At 41.7% G+C, this 21,304-nt stretch overlaps 1 protein-coding gene across 1 annotated transcript in view; it reads left to right on the top strand.

The window, feature by feature from the left end:
* The first annotated feature begins 314 nt into the window (after positions 1 to 314).
* The window catches only part of LOC309529566 (uncharacterized protein), a 123,630-nt gene continuing 102,640 nt past the window's right edge, over positions 315 to 21,304 (top strand). The window contains exon 1 of the mRNA XM_082217924.1: positions 315 to 582. Within this exon, the coding sequence (XP_082074050.1) occupies positions 525 to 582 (58 nt within the window). The 5' untranslated portion in view covers positions 315 to 524. The remainder of the gene's footprint in view (positions 583 to 21,304) is intronic.

The raw sequence follows: 21,304 nt of genomic DNA, 5'->3' as shown, positions 1-21,304 counted from the left end.
CAAGCACATTAAGCAAAATGCATCTAAAAATGTGCAGATCAGGAGAAAAGCACACTGAAAAGTTTCTTTTTTGGTAGGTATTGCAATTGCGGTCCAACCACAAGAGGTTGCATCAAACTGCATTACAGCAAAACTACGGTATTTCACTTCCTTTCCATTTAGGTGTTGTGAAGTTGAGATTACAGGAAATCTGCTAATTGTTATGGAAATTAAACAGCAGGGCCTGGAGCACAGGACAGATTGTGAACATATGAGAAAGGTGGTTCTGCGGGTAAATCTTAGGAAGAGAAATAAATAGCTTAGGATGAGTTAAGAGAAAAGGGCCTGGAGGGTTCAGATGCTGACAGTTACTGGAAAAACCTGTTTGCAGCTTTCCCCACCCAGATGAGCAAATGTATGTTTCAACATCTCTTTGGCACAGGAACACTATAAGTAAAGAGAACCTCCTCGTTCCATCCAAACTCGACTTCCTTCTGCCTTAGAGCATCTTCCCTTGGGCAAAGATCTGAGAGACAACTCCAGCCATGAGGTTCCTCTACCTGAGCTTTGCTCTGGTCTTCATCCTCTTCCACGTTGTTGCAGGTAAGAGAGCAGTTCAAGCTCAGGTGGGGGAGAATCTGCTGCAAATGCAGAAGGTCTCAGGTTCAACTGCAGGTGTTTCTGCAAAGTGCTGGGTTTTCCCCCTGCCAGAAACCCTGGAGATCTGCTGCCTCTCTGTGTAGACAATTCTGAACTACTGTGACTGGATATAACAGAGCTACGTATCCTATCTGGCTGCCAAAATAGTGAAGAAGAAAAGTGTATCATAATAAAACTGAATATGAATAAATGACTTTTGCGAAAGTATCAATGTTCAGGCTACAGACTGAGGCACACTCCAGGTTCCATCGTGGTCATTTATATTGTTCAGGCAGGTAGCCGTGTTGGTCTGACACAGTTGAAATATCACCTTAGAGACTATCTAAGTTTGTTCTGGGTATAAGCTTTTGTGTGCATGCACACTTCTTCAGATACAGATATATTGTTGTGAGTTTGGAGGGGTTAGTGTGCATGATGCCCAAGTCCCATCTAAATCCTGGATTCAACAAGGGTAAAAATATAATGGAGGATTTCATTGTTGAACTAGCCAGACAAGCTTCTTTGTGAGAAAATGGCCACCATATTTGGCACCTAAAACCCAATGAGTATTTTTTTTTATATATATAAATATTTTATTGAGATTTTTAAGTTACAATATAATAGTCAAACAAAATTATAACAAAACATAACATACTTTCTTATCTTCTTGTGACCTCCTCACATCTCCCGCCCCTACCTTCCACGTAAAAAAAATTAAATCAAGCAAATTATCACCTTACTTCCATCCTTACTGTCTAATTATCAATTACATTTAACCAACTGTTTATCCAAAATAAAAATTGTTTTTTCTTACATTTTCACTTATCCTCCTACTTCACTTCATCTATTTTGATGGTGCCAAATTGTTTATGATCAAGCATCCTGCTTAGCATTCATACAGTTTACAATGTTTTTGCAAGTAAATCTTAAATTTTTTCCAATCTTCTTCTACCGTCTCCTCTCCCAGATCTCGGATTCTGCCGGTCATCTCAGCCAATTGCATATAGTCCGTCAGTTGCATCTGCCATTCTTCCAGTGTGGGTAGATCTTGAGTTTTCCAGTGCTTCGCGAGAAGTATCCTTGCTGCTGTTGTGGCATACATAAAGAATGTTCGGTCCTTCTTTACCACCCCTTGGCCCACCATACCCAGAAGAAAGGCCTCTGGTTTCTTAGAGAAGGTATACTTAAATACCTTTTTCAGTTCATTTTATATCTTTTCCCAGAAAGCCTTCACTTTAGGGCAGGTCCACCAGAGGTGAAAGAATGTTCCTTCATTTTCCTTACATTTCCAACACTTATTATCAGACAAGTGGTATATTTTTGCAAGTTTGACTGGGGTCATGTACCATCTATATATCATTTTCATTACATTTTCTTTCAAAGCGTTGCAAGCAGTGAAATTCAACCCAGTAGTCCACAGCCTTTCCCAGTCCTCAAACATGATATTGTACCCTATATCCTGTGCCCACTTTATCATGGCTGATTTTACCGTTTCATCTTGTGTGTTCCATTTCAACAGCAAGTTATACATTCTTGAAAGTACCTTAGTCTTAGGCTCTAACAATTCCGTTTCCAACTTCGATTTCTCCACCTGGAACCCTAACTTTTTGTCAAGTTTAAAAACTTCCTTAATCTGAGCGTAATGTAACCAATCTCGCACTTTATCTCTCATTTTCTCCATACTCTGCAATTTCCAATTATCTCCATCTTTTTCTAGTATTTCCCAATACTTTGGCCAATTGGCCTCCATGTTGGGTCTTTTTCGGGCCTTAGCTTCCAATGGTGAAAGCCACCTTGGTGTTTTATTTTCCAGTAAGTCTTTATATTTTGTCCAGACATTAAACACTGCTTTTCTGACAATATGATTCTTGAAAACCTTGTTAATCTTAACCTTGTCATACCATAAATATGCATGCCAACCAAAAGCATTGTTAAAACCTTCCAAATCCAACACATCAGTGTCCTCGAGAAGTAGCCAGTCTTTTAACCAGCAGAAGGCTGCTGATTCATAATAGAGCCTTAAGTCTGGCAGGGCAAAGCCCCCTCTTTCTTTCGCATCTGTTAGTATCTTAAACTTAATTCTGGGCTTTTTGCCCTGCCAGACAAATTTAGAAATATCTCTCTGCCACTTCCGAAAGCACTCTGTCTTATCCACAATCTGTAATGTTTGGAACAGAAACAACATTTTTGGCAATACATTCATCTTGATAGCAGCAGTTCAGCCTAATAAGGAAAGTTTCAGTCTTGTCCAGCTGTCTAAATCTCTCTTAATTTCTGACCAACATTTCTCATAGTTGTCTTTAAATAAACTCAGATTTTTTGCTGTTATGTTTACCCCTAGGTATTTGACTTTCTTAACCACATTTAACTCTGTCTCTCTCTGAAACCGTTCTGACTCTGCATCTGTCAGGTTTTTCCCCACTACCTTAGTTTTCTGCTTGTTTAATTTAAATCCCGCCACCCGACCAAAATCTTGAATTATTTGTAATACTCTTTTTGTACTAGATTCTGGCTCCTGCAGGGTCAAAACTAGGTCATCTGCAAAAGCTTTGAGTTTATATTGTTTCACTCCGACCTGTATTCCTTCCACCAACCTGTCTCCTCTAATCATATTCAAGAGCACCTCCAGAACTGAGATAAATAACAATGGGGAGATAGGGCAACCTTGCCGTGTTCCTTTTTCAATTTTAAACTCTTCTGTAACCACATTGTTAACTATCAATTTAGCCTTTTGTTCTGAATAAATTGCGTCAATCCCATTTTCAAAACCCCGTCCCACTCCCATCCCTTCTAAGTTCCCTTTCATAAATTTCCAGGAGATGTTGTCAAAGGCCTTCTCCGCATCTATAAAAATTAGCACTGCTTTTATATTGACATCTGTTTGCAAGAGTTCCAAAATATCAACAATGTTCCTTGTGTTAGCAAACAAATGTCTACCTGGGAGAAAGCCTGCCTGGTCTTTATGGATTACTTCATTTAGAACTTTTTTAAATCTACTTGCTAAAATGTCTGCAAATATTTTGTAATCCACATTTAAGAGGGAGATGGGACGGTAGTTCTTGAGTTGTGTCTTTTCAGCTTCCGATTTTGGTATCAATGTGATAAAGGCTTCTTTCCACGATTCTGCGCCTTCTTCCCCTCCATAATTTCATTGCTGACCTCCATCAGTGGTTGTATCAGATAGTCCTTCAATATCTTGTAGTACTTGGAGGTCAGCCCATCTGGCCCTGGAGATTTGCCCAATTTCATGTTCTGAATGGCAAGTTCAATCTCTTGTGGTGTTATTTTACAATTCAGGATTGATCTATTTTCTTGTGACAATTTTGATAGTCCATTCTTTTCCAAAAATTGTTTAACCTCAGCCTCATCTTGCGGCCCTTGTGTATATAGTTTTTTAAAGTATTTCTGGAAGCATTTTCTAATATCCACGGGGTTCTGAATGTTTCTTCCTTCAATCTCTAAATTAGTAACTGTATTTAGTTTTTGTCTTTTCTTCAACTGCCAAGCTAGCAGTTTCCCACATTTATCCGCAGATTCAAATGTTTTTTGTTTCATTAGTTTAACTTTCCACTCTATTTCCTGGTTTATCAGTTTAGAATATTGTGCTTGGTATAGTTTAATTTCTCTCAGAATCGGCTGTGACTTCGGTTTAGATCTTAACTTCTTCTCTAGTTCTTTAATTTTCTCCAAGATCTTGTCTTTTTTCTCATTTTGTGTCCTTTTCTTTACAGCGTTCTGTTGTATCAAGAACCCCCTCATCACGGCCTTACTTGCGTCCCAGATAGTTCTTTTTTCCACCGAAGTGTTCAAATTTATCTCAAAATAATCCTTCAAAGCTTTTTGGGCCTTCTTAATAATTCCCTGATCTCTGAACAAGTTGTCATTCATTTTCCATCTAAAGGAGCCGGTTGGTAATAGTGTCATATCCATCTTTACCGCATTATGGTCGGAGCAGGTCTTTGGGCAGATTTCCACCTTTCTGGTCTTAGGTGCCAGACCTCTCGATATCCATATTTGGTCGATTCTTGTCCATGTCAGTTGGGCTTCCGAGAAGAATGTTCCTTCTCTTCCCAAGGGGTTCTTTATCCTCCAAATGTCAATCAAGTCCATATTGTCAGTCAGTTCAAAAAAAGTCTTAGGTAGTCTGCCATCTTTTGTCACATTTTGATTTTGAGACTTATTCATATTGGTTGAGACCACGCCATTCATATCTCCCATCATAATGATGTTGTCATAGTCCAGATAGTCCAGGACACTCTCATGCAACTTCTTATAAAATTCTGATTTCCCCTCATTTGGTGCATAAATTCCTAATATCAAAAACTTCTCTCCTTGGTGTTGTATCTCAATTGCCAAAATTCTTCCATGTTCATCTTTAAAAAGGAATTTAGGTGACAGGCTCTCTTTTGCATAAATCACCACTCCTCTCTTCTTCACTCGGTCCGAGGATATAAATTCTTGGCCTAATCTTTTATTTATTAGCACTTTTCTGTGTAGCCTAGTCACATGTGTTTCTTGCAAACAAATAATGTCCAATTGTTCTTTTTTCAAAATATGAAATATTTTTTTCCTTTTCTCCAGAATGTTAGCGCCATTTATGTTCCAACTCAGAAGTTGCAGAGACATCCTGAATGGATCTGTTATTTTTCAAGGGGTGGTTCCTTTTTCTATGAATCTTCAATGTCCAAGGGTGTAGGTACAGCAGATGCTCCAGGCCCAAATGGTGTTTCAATTCCTTTCTGTAGGTCCTCTCCGTAAGCAGTCAAAAATTTGTCTCTGTCTTCCAATGTTTTGATTTTAACCTTCTTCCCTCTAAAGGTAAAAGATAATCCCTGAGGAAATTCCCACCTAAAGATGATTGAATTGCTCCTCAACAATCTGGCCAGTTTGAAGTATTCAGATCTAAGGTCCAGCAGTTGTCTCGGGATATCTTTGTAAATTTCAATTCTTCTGCCCAAAATGTCCAGTGACGTTCCGTAGTGCAAGCCCAAAATCTTATCCCTTTCCTCCTTCGATCGCAAAGTTATCAAACAGTCTCTGGGCTTGTCTTTCCTTGCAAATTTCCCAAGTCTAAAGGCTGACACAATTTTAAAGTCCTTCTCTTCTATAAGCCAAAACTTGGAAAACTCTTTGGTCAGGAACTCAGTTAGATTCCCTTCCTCAGCTTCTGGAATTGACCTTATCCTTAGGTTATTTCCCCGATTCCGAAGTTCTATCATAGATAAGTACGTCTGTTGCTCTCCAACCTGCTGCAGAGTGGCTGCTTGCAGTGAGAGCCAGTGTGGTGTAGTGGTTAAGAGCGGTAGTCACGTAATCTGGGTAACCGGGTTCGCGTCTCCGCTCCTCCGCATGCAGCTGCTGGGTGACCTTGGGCCAGTCACACTTCTGTGAAGTCTCTCAGCCCCACTCACCTCACAGAGTGTTTGTTGTGGGGGAGGAAGGGAAAGGAGAACGTTAGCCGCTTTGAGACTCCTGAAGGGGAGTGAAAGGCGGGATATCAAATCCAAACTCTTCTTCTTCTTCTTCTTCTTTACCTCTTGTTCTAATTTTTCAACTTTTTGACTAGTAGCCTCAGCCAATTTTTGATTTTCTGCAGTGTCCTCAGTCAACTGCCCAATAGCTTGTACGTTCTGTGCCACTTGTCCAGTTATTTGATTTAGGCAGGCTGTATTTTGATCAATCTTGGCTGTTTGTTCATCTGCTTTCTTGTCCAGAGATTCTACTCTTTTGTCCAGAGATTCCAACTTTTCATAAATTTTCTCTAGAATTGAAGCAGTTGTTCCTGAGGCCATATCTTCCAGTTGCAGCTGCTCAGTTTCTTCTTCCGCTGCCGACGGTAAGATAGGTACAGATGATCTGCGTGTCTGTAAGGCCGAGGTTAAAGTTGTTTGTCTAGTTCTTGGTCCTCTTTTTCTTGTGCCACTCATTCCAAAGTTATCTAAAAGTCAAGGTCAGTCTGGGTTGTTCCCATGAGAAAATAGCAGCCCAGAGACAAACAGTCAAACAGGAGGAAAGGAAAGAGAAAGTAGAATAATGTCACTGCTATTGGTCCCAAATCCTCTAGAGGGGGCTTGAAATGTCTTGAGGGAGGGAGTCAGATCAAATAAGATCAATAAGGTTGATTTTAAAGTCCCAGGACCTTCAAACTAATGTTTAGCAGAGTTGGTATTAGTAACATAACATTGTTTCTGACAAGTGCTAGCTAGTATTTCAAAGTAACAAGTCTGTAAAAGCTCAGAATGTTACTAGTCCAGATACACAATAGCCAAGTTTGCAAACTGACAGCTCTTCTGTTCTCTAGGCAGCCGAAGTACCTGGGTTTCTCAGTCCAGATTTGTAGTTCCCACAGGAGAAAATTAACACAGTTCAAATAGAAAGTAAGTCCAATAAATATATCTTTTCTTCGTCTGAAGGTAGTTCCAGTGGATGCTCAGATCAGATAATTTAAAAAGCCTCTACAAAAGCTCCACTTCTCCAACTCTTTGCTTTGTAGTTTAGATAGCAGCGGAAGACGGACTTCCTTTTAACGTCTCTCCGCTTTCAGCCAATTTTCTTTAAATTTAAAGTCCAATTGTAAAAGTCCCTCTTTACTCACGGATTGTAGCTTCTGGTTCCGAATTTTTGAGAAAAAAAGGTCAGCGCTCACCGACAGCAGCTGCGCGGCTTCACTCTGCAGAGTAGCGATCGACTCACAGCGCCGCAACCCCCTCCGCGAACCGAGGCTCCTTACGGGGTCTCTTCAACGTTTCAGAGGTCGCTTTCGGTGCCCGCCGAGTCCCACGTCCACAGGCTCTTGCTGCCTGTGGTTTTTCCGTGCAGGTCTCCGCTTTGCCGTAGCGGACGACCCAATTCCGCAGAGCTTCCCCCTCAGCACAAGAGGAGGACCGCCACTGCCGTTTCGCGCCGCCTCCGGAAGTCCTAAAACCCAATGAGTATAACCCAGGCATGTCCAAAGTCCGTTTCAGGGGCATAACCCAACCTGCTGATCAATTTATTCCATCCCCCATGGCAGCATAATAAAAGTTCAACAACTCCGGAGTAAAAAAATGCTCATCAATGTCAATCCTAAAAAGAAGCTCAACAACTTTTGTTCAATTTATCAAATCTGAAAAAAAGTTTTGTGCTGTGTGTGGTGGTCAGCTCAGTGGGATCCCACCTTCGTTGCTAGTGAAATATACTCAGAGTTGAGTGTGGATTTCATGCTTTTTATTCAGCTCATAGTAGTGAGGAATGGAAGTTCCCCCAAAACGTCTGCTTTATATACATTATTTACACAATGGGCCCCATGTGATTGGCTATTTCCAGGATTCTCCTGTAGGCCAATCAGGTTGTGGATTCACTTCCAGCTGGAGCTGGATTGGGTGGCTCCTGCAGACCAATCAGATTTCCGCATTCTGAATCCTATTGTTCTAGGACCAATTAGACTGCTGCATTTTGGATCCTATTCAGTTCAGTACATAACAGGTAGATCAGGCTGAGAGTGAGTGACTGGGAGGGAGGATTTGAACACACTTCCAGAGCTAATGCTAAATACATTAATTCTGGCAAATGACCCACCATAGCCACTAGACGGCTATGAAAAATTGGCGTCCTTGGCTTTTTAAACTGGTCTGCCCATGTACTATCTGAAACCAAAAGGTCACATTGCCTGCCAGCTTTTTTTTCAGCTCCGCTACCCCACTAGAGAGAACTTCTGGGACTAGGCCTGCACATTTTCTTCCCTGTCTGCTACAGGTTCCTGCATTTCAAAGTAGCATACCCTCCAACATTTCTCCAATGAAAATAGGGACGGCCCATTCCATAATGATAATTTAACTATGTATACCCCACACATCTTATTGGGTTGCCCATCACTCTTGGCAGCTTCCAAAATATATATATAAACATTATAAAACATTAAATATTATAAAAACTTCAGACGGCTTGGGTGTTGGAATAATTCCATACCCCCCAACATTTCTCCGATGAAAATAGAAACATCCTAAGGAAAAGTGGGATATTCTGGGATCAAATCAGAAACCAGGATGGCTTCTCTAAATCAGTGAAATCCCTGGAAAATAGAGACACTGGGGTGAACTAGATGTTATTTTGAGCCCTTCAAGCTCTACAATTCTACACATCTTCTGAAGGTGAGGAACCTGACTTTAGGGCCATCAATGATAGATCTCCTTGTTTCATTGATGCGGATAAACCACCAACAATGCCCGAGTGTGATAAACTGGGAAGGTTCTGCCAAGAGGATCTCAGCAAACCCTGTCCGTCTGGTCGGAATCTTCTGAGTTATTGTGGCGTCAATACACAATGCTGTGCCCTTGAGGGATACCCGTGAGCAGCCCACCTCCATAGTTGTGAACGTCTGATGGCTATGCCAGTTCTTTGGGATCTTTGCTTGTGGAAGTGGAGCAGATCTGCACATGTGTGAAAGCAGACAATGAAATAAATATCAGTCTGCTCAGATGAAAAAACACAAAATAATTTCACAAAGTTGAAATAGAATGTGTATTTTTCTTTTTCAAAAGTGCCTACTGCTAAATATGACCCAACTCCAATGAAAGAACATCTTATCTGCTGAAAATCCCTCTTGACTGAAGTCCTCATCAAGTAGTCTCAGGAACAGATAATTGCAGCCAGTGCTTTTCATGCACACAGGTTATGGGAACATGGGTGGGGCAGGCAGAACTCAACCCAGACTGAAAGCATGACTGAATTGAAGATGATTTTTAAAGAGCCGTTGCCTTGTGGGTGACCACAAATAATTGAGGGTGGCATTTAGTGCTATTGATCATGGCTAGAAAAGACACCTCTATTGGTCTGTCACCCCTCCCCCCACTGTATTACCTGGGTTATGAAGGCGCCCTAAAGACGTTAAAGCAAAGATTATGGGATAATGCACACAGTGACTTGAGATCTCGATCACACACGGTCTGTCGTCCGCTGGCAGTAGGAGTACAATATGGGCATGTCTTTCAGTTAACATCTTACATTAAAAACCTGACAGTACCAAATTATCGAAGGCTTTTCACGAAAGCCAGACTAAACGTCTTTCCTTCTGCAGTGTTGGAAGGCAGGTTGAGAGGAGTTCCCTACCAGGACAGACTTTCCTCGTGTGCTCAAGACATCAATTCCATAAAACATATTTTGCTGCACTGTGCAAAATATGAGCAAGCCAGGGCTGAACTGATATTACCCTTGCTGGTACCTTACCCGGGAAAATCAGAGGCTCACTATGTCATGTTCCTATTGGAAGACCAGACAAACGCTAGAACATTAGCAGTGGCAAAGTTTTTAATGGTGTTTGCAAGAACCAATGATCCCTATCTTTTGAACAAAATTCTTTTTTTATCCTGGAGGTAGGCTGTATGAATTGTGCATTGCTTTGTAACGATTTGTTGGGTCTCTGGACCATAATAAAGATTGATTTGATTTGCTATTGAAGTTAATGGACATGGCTGCATTAGGTTTATTTATTTCCATGGGTCTACTCTGAGTAGGACTCAGAAAATTTTTTGAGGGGTAGGAATTTCTGTGAATGAGAGAAGGGACTCAAAGAGGTTCCAGGGAGGGGTGGGGAGGAACTGAAGAACCAGAACCAGGAAGGGCTATTGCTGCCTAGTGATCAATATCCCAGGGTCAGTCATCTGGGTCTTTCATTCTTTTCGACTTTCATTCATACACATTAATTCATAAACTATCAGGGACTGGGCAGAGGAGGAATGGTGGAGACTGCCACCCCAGCTTGACCCTTCCAGGGAGGAGGAAGTGGAAGACAGTTTAGATTTACAACAGGGGCTTGAGGGAGGTCACAGCTCAGAGGCAGATGGGGGGGGGAATTGGGAGATAATGGGAGATGAGGAGGAGGAAGCACTAGGGGGGCAACAGCTGATGGACACAGCGTCTTTAGAAAGCATTCCTGACCCCCTCTCTCCCAGAACCTGTTGAGCCTTGAAAGTCTGAGAGCAAAGAGCTCAAAGACAGAGGGTGCGTAGCAGCACCTGTAGAAGTGATGAATGAGGACATGGGAGAGACGGGGGTAGGGGGTGGAGATTCACTCGGGAGAACGCCATTATCCAAGAGGCTGGGTTCTGTAGCCTCTCTCTGTAATGACTGAATTATAAAAGGACAGTAAGAAACATTTCCTTGTCTTTGTATGTTCCTGGCAACTGAGTTGCTGGCAGCAGCCTGACAATAACAAGACAACGTATAATCACAGATGCCAATCAAAATAAAATACAAGTACAAAAATATATCTAGTGTGATGGGCTGGGATTCGGACTCGGAGGCTGAACCTGAGGGATCCCAACCTGCACAGGATTCCCCACCTCCAGAGCCAGCTGAGCCGGGGCTGGGGCATGAGCCTGAAGGGTCCTCACCTGTGCTGGATCCTCAGGTGCAGGCACCAGCTGAGTCTGCTCTGACTCCTGAGGACCCATTGCCTGCAGGTGCTCCACTCTCAGCCCCGTCCGAAGAAGCTGAGGCTGCCTCTGGGTCCGGTAACCCTCCAGCCTCTCCTGAGCTGCAGAGGCTCAGGGCAGAGAGATGGAGAGAACTAAGTTCCCGCAGGAGGAGTGCTCGCCTCCAGGCCAGGAGAGGTGAGTCACCAGAGGATCGGGGCCGCCCTATGCCTCGGGGCAGATAAAAGCCGGCCAGCCCCAGTCCCAAGTTGCGGGAGCAACTTTGTTGGTTGCTAGTTCCTGCCTGAGCCCTGTCCTGCTTTCCTGCCTGAGCTCCTGACTAGCCCTGGCTCCCTGGTTGCAAGCCTGTTCCTGACTTCACCCAACTCCCTGCCCTGCACCCAGCTTCAGCTTCTACGGACTGCCTCCACATTGCACCTTTGACCATGGACCAGACTTGGACCTCACCTCTCGGGTAACCCATGGGACCAGCACATCTAGAATTAAACACTAGGACCACATTTCCATATGAATTCCAAACACTAATAATAATAATAATAATAATAATAATAATAATAATAATAATAATAATATATAATATATAATATATAATATTGAAATGTTCCAAGTAACAAAAATGGTGTTATACTCTCCTATGCCTTCTTACTTCAGTACCTTCTAAAAAGACTTCCTTTCTTGGCAAAGATATTTCCTTGTTGTCTGCCCTCTCTAATTCTCACCATGTACAGCCCAGATTTTAGTTATTCATTCCCCCATGGTTGCTGTTCTCATTTCTTCCCTGGATTTTGGAAGAGGACTCTGGCAGCAGTTAAGAGGTGTTGATGTTTCAATATGTTTCTGTATATGCTGGAAGCCGCCCAGAGTGGCTGTGGCAACCCAGTAAGGTGAGTGGGGTCCAAATCTCGAAATTATTATCATTATTATTTTTTGTTAGGATATTTCCATTCCTCCTTAAAAAGGCAACAGGCTGTTGTGTGTCACATGCCTGTTTTCTTCCTGCTCACTTTTGTTCTGGCTGTTTTCCTCGACATGGATGCAAGGTAGTCATGTTTTTCCTTTGTTCTGACCAACGTTGAATAAAGCTGTAAATATGCTCTCCTGGGTGAACCTTCTGTTGTGTAAACTCTGCGAAAAGGGCGCGCGTGAGTCTTGGAATGCGTCTGAGGCTCGTGTCGCTAATTTATTGATGCTGTTTCCACGGGAGACCGGTAGATCGTCCGGAGACGAAGGGGAGGCCTGATGCCTCTGTCTCCCTGGCAGTATCCCAACATTTTAATCATTATGACATAATGGAACAATAAAGCAAAACAGGTTTGTCTGTGTCCCAACTTCACCGAAATTCCTGCTATTGTGCTCAGGTCCTTCTTGCAGGCAGAGGCTGGATCAAAGCACATCGAAAAAGGTTTCAGGAAAGTGTGTTGTAAGCCGCATAATGGGAAATCAAGTTGGTGAAAGACGAAACTCTACAGCACCATCTGGTGTCTCGGTGTTATATTGCATTTAAAACTAATGTAGCTGAGTCCAGAGGCAGATTTAGGGCAGTGTGACCCATTCCCACACACAGGTGGCCAAGCCAAGGGGCATCTTCCCACCTCCCACCCAAAGCCTTTCAGGGGGTTGGAGTAGACGACCAACTCTACAATGCTATGATTCTAATTGCTCGCTTTGGGTAAGCAGGGCACCAGGCATTGGGAAGGAGGTGTGAGGGCTCTGGCAGGGTCCTATGGCTCTCCCATCTTCTTCCTACTTCTGGGAAAATGCTAACTAGGCTTTGGGAAGGAGGTGGGAAGACTCTAGGACAGGCTCAGGTTGTAAATGTGTGAATAAATCCTATTTCTAAAAGTCACCAACAGTCTCCGCTGTGTCGTCTACACTGAAAGGCAGCAGTTCTTCAGGGTTTCCATCCAGGGAAATAGCTGGGATTGAATCTGAGACCTTCTGCATTTGTAGCAGATGCTCCCCCACTGAGCTTGAACTGCTCTCTTACTTGCAACAACGGGGAAGAGGATGAAGACCAGAGCAAAGCTCAGGTAGAGGAATTTCAGGGCTGGAGTTTCCTCTGAGATCTCTACCAAAGGGAAAGTGCTCTAAGGCAGAAGGAAGTTTGGATGGGAAAGGGAGGTTCTCTTTACTTATAGTGTTGTTGTGCCAAAATAAATTGCCTATGCAACCTATTTATCTTGGAGAGCTTCCTAAGTTTTACCTGAAGAACAACCTTTCTCATACTGTTTTCTTTCCATATCAATTAATAGATTTCCTGTCATCTCATAAAAACTGCTGCCAAATTGACAGCACCTGGATAAAACAGAAGTGGAATTTTGAGTAAGAGCTTGACTGTAATGCAGTCTTTTGGTTGGACTGTTCAGTTCAACTGCAATTGCAAAGACCAGAACAAAGTTCAGGTAAGGGAACCTCATGCCTAAAATTTTCCCCGAGATCTCTGCTGCTGAAGGGAAAGTGCTCTAAGGCAGAAGTCTTCTTTGGATGAAACAATAAGGTTCTCTTTACTTACAGTGCTGCAGAGACAAAGAGATGTTGAAACATACATTTGACATCCTATCAGAAGGTGGGATAACTTCTGTAATTCTGGGATGTCCAGGTCAAATCACAACTGCTGATAGATATGCAGTCTCCCTGTGACCCTCTGATCATTGTTGGACTATAATTCCCATCATACATGAATTGCAATTCCTACAATCCCTGATTTATTCTGTGTGGGTTGATCCCAAAAGAAGATGGTGATTAAATTATAAGCAGCATTGAGATGAGGTGAGCCCATTCATGGGAGCCACTGACACTATCTCGCTATCACACCCACACCCTTTCCTCAGTTCATTTCACTGTCCCCAAAATCGTTTCCTACCATAGTTTCTCCTTCCCACTGCTAATATCTTTCTCAATGACCTATAGGCACCCACAAGGCAGTGGCTTCTGAATAATCAGCTCCATTTAGGTCATGGCTTCAGTCTGGGTTGAGTTCAGCCTATCCCACCCGTGTTCACATAAACAACTTGGTAACAAAACCCAAGCTCTGCCTGGGTGCATGAAAAGCAATGGCTGCAGTTATCTGCTCCTGGGACTCGGGGTGAGGTCTTCTGCCAAAAGGGATATTGGGCAGATATGATGCACTTCCACTGGAGGTGGGTAATTTTAAGCCGTAGATGCATTCTTTAAAAAATGAGAAAAAATACAAATTCTCAATTGCAGTTTATTACGCGTTTAATTAGATGATCATCTCAGTAGACTGATCTTTATTTCATTGCCTGCTTTCACAAATCGATTGATCAGGCCCACTTCCACAACTAAGATCCAGAAGATTCAGCGTAGCAATCAGGTGTTCACACCTATGGATGTGGGCTGCTCACTGACGTCACTCATCTGGAAGTGCTTTCAAATTAAAATTGGAAAAGATTGGGAAGAAAAGGGAGAAAAGGTGAAAATCGGTGTGCAAAGACCAAAGTCTTTAAGGAACGGAAAAGTTTTTTAATAATAATAATAATAATAATAATAATAATAATAATAATAATGATAAATTTTATTTATATCCCACCCTCCCCAGCCGAAGCCGGGCTCAGGGCGGCTAACAACAATCAAATAATCAAACAGTCAAATAGTCACACAATCTAAAAATATTTCATTATAAAAATTAATTAAAATCAAATTGATGGCAACCAATTAAGCAAAATTCTGTGCAGGTTGCCAGAGGAGGGAGTCAGGCTGCGCCCTGACCAAAGGCCTGGCGGAACAACTCTGTCTTGCAGGTGCTGCGGAAAGATGTCAGGTCCCGCAGGGCCCTAGTCTCTTGTGACAGAGCATTCCACCAGATTGGAGCCACAGCCGAGAAGGCCCTGGCTCTAGTTGAGGCCAGCCTAACCTCTCTGAGGCCTGGGACCTTGAGGATGTTATTATTTGCAGACCGTAGGTTTCTCTGTGGGGCATACCAGGAGAGGCGGTCCCGTAGGTACGAGGGTCCTGATGGTCTATCAGTGAAATATTACAAGACACTGAAGGATTGGCTTATTCAACCCCTGGTAGAAGTATCTAATTTGATTTTACGAGAGGGCAAAGCACCTGATACCTGCAAGGAAGCTTACATCACTCTGATTCCTAAACAGGGTCAAGATAGATCCAATGTTAAAACCTATAGACCAATCTCCCTACTCAATGTGGATTATGAAATTTTGGCAAATATAATGGCTAACAGGCTAAAGAAGGTTTTATCTAAGTATATCCACAAGGACCAGGCAGGATTTCTGCCTGGAAGACATATGAAAGACAATATTAGAAATGTGGTGGATATCCTGGAAAAGCTGGAAGCAAGAAAGAGTTGTAAAGCAATGTTAATGTTTATTGATGCAGAGAAGGCCTTTGACAATGTATCTTGGAGTTTTATGCTATATAATTTTGAGAGTAATGGGGGTGGGCCAAGATTTTTTTAATGGTATTAAAGCGACCTATCAGGAACAAAAGCTAAAATTATTGTAAATAATGTGGTTTCAGAGGAAATTAGAATTGAGAAGGGAACCAGGCAAGGGTGCCCACTTCCCCCTCTGCTGTTTATTTCAGTTCTAGAGGTCTTGCTAAGTATGATTAGAAAGGATGAACAAATTAAAGGTATTACAGTAGGATCCAAACAATATAAATTAAAAGCCTTTGTGGATGATCTAGTATTGACATTACAAGATCCAGACTCCAGTGCAGTTAAAGCACTGGAGGTGATACAAGAGTTGGGGGTGAATCTGTCTGGGGAAAATCTGAATAAAGACAACTACGAGAAATTATGGAATGAAATTAAGAGAGATTTGGAAATAAGGTCAAATTTAAAATTGTCACTAATGGGCCGGATTTCAGTGATTAAGATGAATGTGCTGCCAAAGATGTTTTTTTTGTTCCAAGCCCTCCCAGTTATAGACAATGTAAAATGTTTTAAAGAATGGCAGAAAGCTTTATCTAGATTTATCAGGCAGGGGGGAAACCTAGAATTAAATATAAATTCCTTACGGATTCTAAAGAAAGAGGGGGATTTCCCCTGCCAGATTTAAAAATTTATTTTGAAGCAGCAGCATTCTGCTGGATTAAAGAGTGGATGCAACTAGAAGATACAGATCTATTAGATTTGGAGGGTTTGGACAATGTGTTTGGTTGGCATGCATATCTATGGTATGATAAGGTAAAGGCCCATAATGCCTTCAAAAATTAGGTAATTAGGAAATCGTTGTCTAATGTTTGGATAAAATATAAAGATCTTTTAGAAAGAAAGACACCCAGATGGCTTTAACCAATGGAGGCAAAGGCCCAGAAAAAGTTAAATATGGACACCAAATGGTTGAGATATTCTGATTTATTGTTAGAAGATGAAGAAGGATATAAATTAAAACCATTTGATCAAATTAAAGATAAGTTAAATTGGTTACATTATCACCAAATTAATGAATTGTATAAAATGGATAAGAAAAATGGTTTTGCTTCTGAAAAATCCAAGTTGGAGATGGAGTTGTTGGATAATAAAGGTAAACATTTATCGAAAATGTATAAGTTTTTGTTGGAGTGGCATACAAAAGATAAACAAGTTAAATCTGTGATGATAGATTGGGCAAGAGACGTGGGACATAATATAATGTTTGAGGATTAGGAAAGACTTTGGAAGAAAGGGGTAAAGTTCACTGCAGGTACAGTATTAAAGGAAAATATAATGAAAATGATGTACAGATGGTATTTGACTCCTGTTAAATTATCATAACTGTGATAATCTATGTTGGAAATGCAAAGAAAAGGAAGGAACTTTTTATCACCTGCCCTAAGGTGAAAGACTTCTAGGAAAAGATTTATAATGAATTGGGAAAAAAATGTTGAAATATACATTTACAAAGATACCGGAGGACTTTCTCTTGGAATAACAGGTTTGGAATTGCCCAAGAAAGATGTTAAATTGCTTTTGTATGCCACAACTGCTGCTCAAATTTTACTAGCTAAAAAGTGGAAAACCCAAGAATTACCAATGGCGGAAAATTGGCAGATGAAGATGATGAATTTTTCGGAGCTAGCCGACCTAACCGGAAGACTCTGTGACCAGAAGGAGGAGTATCGGGAAGAATGGACAAAATTTTGTGATTATTTAACTAAATTTGTTAAGTTAAATTAACTGGAAATAGCTTGCAGGTAACAGATTGTCTTAGGAATCAATATACTGTAGTTTTCGCTCTATAAGACGCAGCAGACCATAAGACGCACCTAGTGTTTGGAGGAGGAAAACAAGAAAAAAAAATATTCTGAATCTGAGAAGCCAGAACAGCAAGAGGGATTGCTGCACAGTGAAAGCAGCGATCCCTCTTCCTGTTCTGGCTTCTGGGATAGCTGTGCAGCCTGCATTCGCTCCATAAGATGCACACACATTTCCCCTTACTTTTTAAGGAGGGAAAAAGGGAGTCTTATAGAGCAAAAAATATGGTAAGTTAAGTGATGTTGAATATGTTTATTTTCGAATTGAAAAGATATAAGGATGTTAACAGACTAAGTCAAGTTTATAAGAATTATGATTTGGAAAGCCGTTAAAAGGATATGCATGGAAGTTCAACCAAGGGGAAGTGAGGAAGTCACTTAACAATTTTATTAAGTGTAATTCCAATAGGGTTATGATTTATGTTTGTATGTTTGTTTGTTTATAATTTTGTGAAAATTAATTTTAAAAAGTTGAATAAAATTCACCTGTCTTGGGAGACACTCAAGCCAGTCGTTTGCCTTCTAAAAACCTGGGTTCAGAATTGGCCACAGACAAGAATGGATCTATTAAATTATTTCTCATCTGCAGCCTAGGATTGCAGTTGCTTTTTAAATAGCCATTCATTTCCCAAAAATTTATAAAATGCAGCAATAACTTTCACCATGTATGGCTTTCTAGTATTCTCCATGATGATGGCACCCCTGGTTCAAGTCCTTATGGACTATGCGGTTTCTAGCTCTGGTTTTGCTGTTTATTATGATGTATTTTTGTACTTCTGGGGGAGGTCTGGAAAGTGCAGAATGAAATGGGGCTCTTTGTTGCCAAATGACTCTTTGTTGCCAAATGACTCTTTGTTGCCAAATGACAGCTGCCTAATCTTCACTGAGGGTTGTCTTAAAATTTTGTACAGCTAGATCAGAGCTGCCAGTTTTTACTGCCCATGGGACATGCAGCCTGCACAGTTTGCACCCATACGAACATCCGCGGTATCAAAATTCCCTGTGGACAGATGAAAACCTTGAGGCTCTAATGCTTAAAAAAAATGCAGAACCTAGTAGTGCTGCATCAAAACTGAATCCAACCTTTTACTTAAAGAAACAGAGTTAATATTATATGAGTATATTATCAGCTACTCTGATCCATAAACTCATTGGTGACTATTTTTTTTAGCACATGGAAAGCCCTGCTTCTGCTTCCTCCAGTGAAGATGTATAGTGTAGATCAGGAAATCAGGATTAAAAATGAGCAAGCATTCACACGTAAGTGGGAACACCAACTCAATGGATATGACTTACTTCCCAAGGGTATTCCCAAGTATCTGTACTCCGGAAGTTGGTCTGTGCAAAAGATAGAGAAGTAAATTGTCATTCTTTGAGAGAACTTCCTGTGCAAAAAAAAATGATATTAATTTGATGTCCGTTTTGTTTTGAGCATTGGAATAGCGCTTTCAAATATGAGAGCCTGAGGTCCTAGACTAGGAAGTGGGAGACCAGCCTTCAAATCATCATGGAGCTCCTTGGGTGGCCTTGGGCCAGTCACTTGCTCTCAGCCTGGTCTACATGGCAGGGTTGATGTGAGGATTAAATTAGAAGCCATCTTGTGCTCCATGGAGAAAAAGGTGGGATATATATGCCATTCATAAATAAATTTCTGTAACAGCAAATCAGTATTATTATGCCCCATGAATACCGATGGGGAGATCGAGGTTGAAAGTGAAAGTGTGGTTTACCCAAGGCCAGCTGGTGAGCTCATGGTGGAGTTTTACAGATTTGGATTGTCAGGCATGGGAAGTCCTGATTTGCCTGATCAACATAATCAATTTTTCATAGAATGGTTGATTTGAGAGGCATCTTGTGTGTGTATGTATGTATGTATATATATATATATATATATATGCAGGTTTTGGTGTCTTCGGGTGTCTTCCCGTGTAAGGGTCGGGGTGTCTGTGCGACGTTTCGACGAGGTCTCACTCGTCATCTTCAGGCTGGTGCTTTCGGCTTCTTGTTAGCCGAAAGCACCAGCCTGAAGATGACGAGTGAGACCTCGTCGAAACGTCGCACAGACACCCCGACCCTTACACGGGAAGACACCCGAAGACACCAAAACCTGCATTCCTGTACCCGTGAAAATCTACGAAAGCAAATATATATATATATATATATATATATATATATATATATATATACTGCATTTTTATCTCTTTTGCAAAACAAAAGAACTCAGTGGATATCACTTACTACTACTGCAGCAGATTCCGTTGGTGCCACAGGAGACTGTGATTTCTCCATAGGTACAGTTGCTGGGAATTGACAAGATCCTCCCAATATTTCACATAAACGTTGCCCTGTGTAAAAGAGAAGGGAAATAAACTCGATTCAAGGGGGCAAAGGGGTTGCCAACTACTTTTTTCCCATACTAGAACCCTGCGTATTTAATGAGATGACCAACTTTTACAGGCTTCTGCTGCCTTTCAACCTGCTAACTACTATTTCATTGGCCAACATTAGCAAGGGTCAGATCGGTCCTCCTTCTCTGCAAACACTCCAGCTGATTCCTGAACCTTGTAAGGGGGCTGACACTCAGCTGCACCCAGCCACTTGGGTGGCTTATAAATCATAAAATTATTATTACTGCTCCTGGGATTTTTTCTGCACAGCTGAAAAGCCTATATCTTGCAGGTTGTTAATGCAAGGAGAGAAAAATTAGCAGATAATGCACCCACAGACCCACATAATTGGCAACTATGTCAGCCTTCATTCCATTCTACTGAAGGTTCCCCTTTGCTTTCAACATCTGCTAATCAGAATTACACCTGTTCTGAGCTTCAGAAACAGATTGCCATTTGTGCCTTCTCTGAGAATGGTATTTTCTGGAATCTCCCCAGTAGTGTTGCCAATGTCTCTTGCTCAGCTCACACCCAAATGTGCTGGCTATAGTCTTTCTCAGCTACCAGCCAGGTGAGGAGGGGGTAAGACCCACCCATTTGGCCAGGGGAAACAATCTCTTCATTGGCTGTGAAACTTGCTGGGTTAGGTCCATAATGGAATCCTTCATCAGATTTTTACTCTTCCTAGATCCAGGACCTCTGGAATTAGAAAGGACTTGGGGATCATACACACTAACTCTTCTAAACTCACAGCAATACAAATGACCACCATGGAACCTGCCTTGTGGCTCAGTCTGTATCCTGAACATTTCTGCTTTTGCAAAAGCCATGTATTCAATTTCAATATTAAATATATTGTTAAGTACTTTCCTCCTCCACCACCCCTTTTTAAGCAGCCAGATAGAATAGGGAGCAGCCAATTCATACTGTTGTCCCACCTACAGCAGTTTCTCAGGGTCTCTGGCAGGGGAAATACCTGGGATTGAAGCTGAGACCTTCTGCATTTCCAGCAGCTACTCCCTCCCTGTGCCATCTTACCTGCAACAACATGGAAGAGGTTGAAGACCAGAGTAAAGCTCAGGTAGAGGAACCTCATGGCTGCAGTTTCCTCTGAGATCTCTGCCAAAGGGAAGGCACTCTAAGGCAGAAGGAAGTGGAGTTTGGATGGAACAAGGAGGTTCTCTCTACTTATAGTGTTGCCGTGCCAAATCCGGTAACTGTCAGCATAGCATCTGAACCCTCCAGGCCCCTTTCTCTTAAATGATCCTAAGCCATTTATTTATCTTGCACATCATCCTAAGATTTACCCACACAATCACCTTTCTCATATATTGACAATCTGTTTTGTGCTCCAGGCTACAAACAGGTATTTCGTGCAACTCTCAGCATCCAAACTCTTCTCTCGTAACTCATCCTATGCAATTGATTCATCTTGGAGAACTTCCTAATATTTACCTGCAGAACCGCCTTTGTCCTGCTCTTTTCTTTCCATATCAGTTAACAGATTTCCTGCCATCTCACAAAAGCTGTTGCCAACGTCACAGAGCCTAGATAGAAAGGAAGTGGAATTTTGGGTAAGAGCTCGGCTGTAATGCAGTTTGATACAACCTCTTTGGGTTGGACTGTTCAGTTTGACTGCAGTTGCCATACCTACCAAGAAAGAAACTT

The sequence above is a fragment of the Podarcis vaucheri genome (assembly GCF_965113315.1).
Source record: "Podarcis vaucheri genome assembly, chromosome: 3".
NCBI classification, from domain to species: Eukaryota; Metazoa; Chordata; class Lepidosauria; order Squamata; family Lacertidae; genus Podarcis; species Podarcis vaucheri.
Note: the sequence above shows the minus strand (reverse complement) of the source record. Positions and strands in the feature narration are given on the sequence as shown.